At 31.8% G+C, this 6,299-nt stretch overlaps 1 protein-coding gene across 1 annotated transcript; it reads right to left on the reverse strand.

Moving 5' to 3' along the window:
* Nucleotides 1-2,558: 2,558 nt before the first annotated feature.
* On the reverse strand, nt 2,559-5,939 carry LOC127091395 (V-type proton ATPase subunit G). Its single transcript, XM_051030022.1, has 4 exons — nt 5,777-5,939; nt 4,345-4,433; nt 2,974-3,074; nt 2,559-2,867 (listed from the first exon to the last, which is right to left on the reverse strand). Exons 2-4 carry the CDS (start codon nt 4,430-4,432, stop codon nt 2,724-2,726), a joined length of 333 nt encoding a protein of 110 aa, XP_050885979.1. The 5' UTR covers nt 4,433; nt 5,777-5,939; the 3' UTR covers nt 2,559-2,723.
* Nucleotides 5,940-6,299: the final 360 nt, after the last annotated feature.

A 6,299-nucleotide genomic window follows, 5' to 3' on the forward strand; every position in this document is an offset into this window, starting at 1 on the left:
GGTGTTTTCGTGTGTGTATGTGTGTTACAACCTAAAAGTGTGTAGAAACAGTTGGAAAGTGTGGACAAAAGGAAATTGAGGTGTGATTAAGGTGGTAAGATTTATATAGATTAATGAATTAATTAATGTTAAAAGAGGTGATTTTTGTGTAACGTGAATGTGATGAGTGTGAGTGTTGTTGGTTAGTTAGCACTTACCACTTCTTACCAACGTGATTCCATTTGGAGAAAGTGGATTTGTACTTAATTAACAGTTGATTGATAGTGGATGATTCTTCTTATATCAGAATATGAAAATATAGCAGACTTTTGTGCTTTATAATCTTGTAACCCATCTTTTCCTTCTCCCACCATGGAAGAACAATGAGAGAGAAGAAGAATTGAACAATGGTAGAAATTCAGAATTTTCCAATTTTTTCTCTCTCTTCAAAAGCTATGTGTCACGGTTTTATTAGGGAGACACAGTTATGGGTTGACTGTATCATTCCATGCCAGCACCGGTAGTGCCACATAATCATTTTTGGAACAAAATCTTTAAAAAAGAGCAACGGTGTAGACGTTAGCTAATTTAAAGAACTGACTTGTAGCAAAAAAAAACTTAAAGGACCAACCTGTTACAATAAAATCACTTAAATGACCCCTGATGTAACTTTGTCTAAAATCTATGTCACGCTTTATACCAAAACTGAATAATCTTTACATAAAAGAAAAAACAAAAGGGATCCCGATTTTGGAACCCTAATATTAAAAAATTCAAATTCAAATTGAATTCGATATGAGTGGTTTTGATACCAATTGTTAGATATGTTCATGATCTTATGATTTCTACTCATATAGATGAAATTAAGAGCATAATCTAAACCAATTCCTATGAGCGATAACCCATCAAATCATATCCCTTAAATCCATACTAGAATTCAATCAGAGAATGAAAGCGAAAATTTACATGTGTTTGTCATTAGAATTCCCCTAAGTTTGTGGATATGTAATCTTCTGATTCTTAGAGTTCCTTAAGGTTCTTGAATCTCTTGTGATGAGGATGAAGAGAGAATCTCGATGAACTGTATTTTTCTGTCTGCTCTACAAATGGAGACCATAACCCTTATAAATAACCCTAGGATTTTTTTAATACTCCCTCCGTTCCTTTTTAAGTGTCATTTTTAGAATGTGTACACATACCAAGAAACTTAATCATTATTATTACTTTTCAAACAATAATTTTTCTTTTATCTATAATTAATAATTACTAATTAATACTACCTTTTCAAACAATAATTTTTCTTTTACCTATAATTAATAATTACTAATTAATACCCTTAATTAATAATTACTTAGAGGTAATTTTGACAAAAGTCTATTTAATACTATCTTGAATTTTGTAAGTGACAATTCAAATGAAACATTTTTTTTTTCAAAAAAGTTGACACTTAAAAAAAAACGGAGGAAGTATTTTAATTTAGCCTCTAATCAAATTAGATATTAACTTTGATATCTACATATTGATCTTATATTTCATGACATTTATTCTTTTAACCACAAACTTATTTAATATTAATTATATTCCTTTAAGTCTTGAGTAATGAATTTAACACCTTAATTGTTACATTTGTAATCCAAAATTCTAACACAATGATATTATGCACAAGATGTTGAGCCTATAGCTGACTGTCCAGTTCGGATGGGCCTTAGCCCAATACAAAAGATAAATTATTTGAATTATTCTTTAAATAATGGTTTCCTGTAAGTGCGTAATAAAGCTGCTGCTCCTTGCTATTGGGTGTGGAGGTATTATCAGAAATGACAATAGATTGTTCGGTTCAAAGCTTTGAAATCACTTATGCTAATGCTGCCATCGTCTAGTGCATCACGAAAACGAAAGATAGAGCTCAAGGCAACAACTATAATCTTACTTATAAGATTGTTGACTAGTTGAGAAGTAAGATTGGGAAGTCATCATTAAAATTTCTTTCTGTAGCACCAACGAATGTGCTAACTTATTGTTAACTTAACTCTGCATAACTCTGCATAACGGTCTTTCTCAAAAGCTTTATTGCTATTAGCATTGTTATTAGTGGTGACAAATAGACATATCCATCCAAAAAAAGCCCACAAAAAATGGACAAAGTTGAAGGTGCAGCTCTAAAATCTAAATCTGCCCCACAAAAAAGTATGTGAGGGTCGGAGAAAGCCAATGGGTATTGCACCTTTAAACCTAAAAATACAAAATTTTATGTTAATGCTCATGTCCGTAAAAGCCCCACAAAGAAAACAGGACGAGACAGAACGGATACATTAGAGAGTGAGAGTCTAAATTCAAAACGGACAATGCCCAACGGCCTGGGTCTGTTTTTCCACCCCTAACTGTCATGGCTGAATTTGAACTTTAAGACTTTTAGGTAAGCTAGAAAATACCCATACAATTTCATTCAAACACTCTTAGGAAGGAATAAACAATGCATTCTACTTGACACACACCTAAAGATATGGTCTTCACTCCTCATACATTTTGTTACAACGTCAACACAAATAGACATGTCTTTGAATTATGAACTGTAAATCTGAACAAACTCGAAATTTATTTATTTTAATACATCGAAGTAAGATTTTAAATAATGATAATGTTCTCCACGCCTTAATATCTGGATCCAAAAATAAACTTAGTGATATGATAATCAACATAATATAGGGGTCCACTCAGCTGCACCAACATATCATCAAAGGTTCCTACTTTTTCACAGACGTTACATACTTAAGGAGCATGGCAACAACATCCTCCGAAATTCTTGCAGCTTCTTCTTTCAGATGATGGATTTTTTCTTCAGTTTCTTGGTCAAGTCGCTTAACATTGGCTCCAGAGTCACCACTACTCTGTATTTATAGAAAAACAAGAACACAAATTAGAGAATACATCACATCTTACAAAGAGATAAAGCAGCAGTCTAACAGTTGTGTTTATCAAAGAGTAGAGACTTACATCCGAAACTTTCTTTTGAAACTCAGATTCAAGCTTGGCACGGTATTCAGCAATCTCTTTTTCAGCCTCTTCTTTGGCCTGTTTCAACCTAGCCGATTTTTCTAATAGTGAATGTCCAAAGGATAGCATTGATTAGTTGTATAAGCAAATGTTTGAAAAGATGTACATGGAACAATCATAGATAATCACATTCAGACAGGGGGAAAACCATGCACATAAAAACTCCTGACATAAAATGAAAAGAACAAAATAAAAAGAATAACAAGAACATAACCCTTGACGTAAATGATTGCATCTCTAAATATTTTCAAATAAGCAGAACGCAACAAAATAGAGTGGAATTGAATGGAGCAGAACGCAACAAAGCATCCATACTATTGTTTAAATATTTTATGATGGAACAGAACAATGTGTTCATTCCGTTATATGAAAAATGAACGGAAGTGAATGAACAGAACAAAGTGAAGTGTAATTGAATTATACAACTACTGTAGGGACCCCAGGAAATAAAACATGTAGTAGATACTGTGGCGGAAAAAGCTTTAAACAACAATTTGAGAAGCGGCAAATGCCAGCAATTGAAGCTGAGCTAGAGAAGAACGAGAGATAGCTTTCAAAATAGGTACATACGACAACCATTGATGTAGAGCTAGGGAGGAAGAACACAGCAATGGTTGCAGTGGGGATAATTTGTTAAAAATCCTCTCAAAGTCTTAAAAGGAATGGACGTCTCTGTTACTGTAGTTTTGGTGTATAAATGTCGAGAATTTATGTCATCAATTTAAGATATTCATGCATTTCTATCATTTATTTACTCTAAAACTATAGTAATAGACACCTCTATCTCTTTTGAGATGTAGAGAGGATCCTTACCCCGATAATCAGAATTAATGATTTCATCCTATAGCTCCTAAATGGGAACAAAAATGAAGGGAGATGATGGAATGGTTGGAATAGATCCCATTCCACTCCACTTCATCCCATTACATTCTAACAATCCAAATTTCAAACATACCGTAAAGTTGAGAAGAAATTTCTACAAGCACTTATAGAAAAGAAAAGGTTGAGATGATCCGGCAATTATGAGTATTATAACAAAATAACTTCTCTCATAAGTTAAAATCAACTTCTGCAGTTCAATTTTATCGAAAGCTCTCGTTTAGCTTCTCAGTAAATTCCAACAGCCTTACAACTTATAAGAGCTTTTTGTACGAGTTATAAACTAAATACTTGTTTTAGTTGAAAACTGCCTAGAAGTTCAAAGCTAGTCTTTAGTTATAGACATAACAAAGACCGATAACAAGACCGAGAATTGGATGAAAGCATGGCAAGATCAAGAACATGGGAAGACACAATGAAAAGAACAAATACCATTTTTCGCAGCATTCACAATCCGTTGTGCTTCTTGTTCAGCAGCCAACAATTGCTGAATTCCTCCTTGACCCCTATTGGATGCCATTCTGTTCACAAAAGCTTAATTGGTTAAACGAAACAATGAAATAATAGTAGCTACAAAGTGTGTAAGTGTATAATCATGCACTTGTCAAAAGTTTTGTAGAGTTTATAGAAACTGTTTATGACATATCCATAAGTTGTTTTCATATTTTTTTCACAAGCTCTTTAGGATAGTTAATGAAAATAGCTTATAGCTTATATGAAAGTATATTGATGACTATAATTTATCTTTTTATATAGAAATAGTTTGCCCATAAGCACTTATATAATAAATGGTTATAGCATAAGCACTCATGTGACAATTGCTTAATTAAATTGTTTATCAGAGCATATAGACATACAAATTATACAGTAAGAATACCCTACATCATAAAATTCAATATGATACACTTTAATTTATTTCCATCTATTCCACTTTACTAAACACAACATTGACACTGAGCTGTCGACACCGATAATAATTTGAAAAAAATGAATAAAATAAACATAATCACATGTGTTGGTGTCAGTTTCAGACACTCACACTCACATGGACACACTTTTTTCTAGAGGTGTTGGTGCTAAAGAGCACAACTCAAATGCATAAAGTAAACAACTCTTCATAAAAGAAAGACATGCAAGTTAAGACAACAAATAGATATTTTAACAACTTCTATATCAACTCCAAATCTGAAATCCATAACAGGAACAAATCAAATGAGCCATAGCTATAATCCTGTGTAATTCAAAGCTATAATCCTCTGTAATCCATAACAGAAACAAGTAATTTACACGAAAACAACACATTAATAAAAAAAATTACATCAAAGATGATCTAGATAAAAGAAAACCATAAAATCCAAAAGTGAAATTACTAGAAAACCAAAATAATCCATCAGAATCACAAATTTTCAGAACAACACTATTAATCCACAACATTTATTAATCTATTACTATTAGTTTCCTTGATGCGAATCGAAGAGATAAAAAAAACCGATTCATTAATACTACTGTGGAAATTAATTAAATTAACATTAGAATTAAAACCAAATACAATCGAGAAACCTAGAGTAGGAAAAAAAAAATACACTACGGAAAACGATAATTCATCTTCATACACGATAAATACGCAGTATCTATAAAATTGAGAAGCAAAGATCAAAGATCGATGATGGAGAGATTCAAATCTAGTAGAGATTCAGTTAACAGTTTATTTTTCAGTTTTTTTTCTCTGGAAATTGAAGAGAACGGAAAATTGAAAAAGTGAATAAGAAAATGAAAGGAAAAAATGAATCTGAATATGAAAGTGAAAAGGTGAGTAAGAAACGATGAAGAATGGGACTAGATTTGAAAAAGGTGAGAAGCGTACCTTGTATCTATCGGGAATGATTAGATTCAGAGGAAATCGGAAGAGAGATCACCGAAACTGCTAGCGAGCGATTTGCGCACTTCAGTTGAATAATAGAGCCACGGACGGGGAATAGGAGATTAATTTCATATTTTATAGTAATTTTTTATTTTTTTACTATAAAAAGTTAAAAAATTTATTTCTATTCTCTATAAAATAAATTAGAGTTTAATTGATGTAAAAAATTTACATTATCAATCTATCTTACAAATTAGCGGCTGCGGTTAATTGATCTACTATAAAATATTTTAGTAGATATCAATTAAATTTCTTTTAAAAATTAATTTTTATCAAGGTATTAAAATAAGAGAATAGTACTCTTTCATTAATGGTGTAAAGTCCATTTACATACTCAACCAATAATTATTCAACATTTGACATGTCTTCTGAGTCCGTCAAAGATCTAATATGGTTAATATCCAATTAACAAGCTCAATAATACAATGTCCATTAAAATTATTTATCATATATATAATGGACACGT

This window comes from Lathyrus oleraceus, chromosome 6 (assembly GCF_024323335.1).
Source record: "Lathyrus oleraceus cultivar Zhongwan6 chromosome 6, CAAS_Psat_ZW6_1.0, whole genome shotgun sequence".
In the NCBI taxonomy this organism is placed as follows: domain Eukaryota; kingdom Viridiplantae; phylum Streptophyta; class Magnoliopsida; order Fabales; family Fabaceae; genus Lathyrus; species Lathyrus oleraceus.

Bases quoted from the DNA above. Each gene is read 5' to 3' on its own strand.
- LOC127091395 (XM_051030022.1), bottom strand. From the start codon at position 4,432: ATGGCATCCAATAGGGGTCAAGGAGGAATTCAGCAATTGTTGGCTGCT. The intron at 3,075-4,344 runs GTATTTGTTCTT...ATTCACTATTAG, and splicing joins TGTGAATGCTGCGAAAAATG to AAAAATCGGCTAGGTTGAAA. The intron at 2,868-2,973 runs GTAAGTCTCTAC...CTATAAATACAG, and splicing joins TTCAAAAGAAAGTTTCGGAT to AGTAGTGGTGACTCTGGAGC.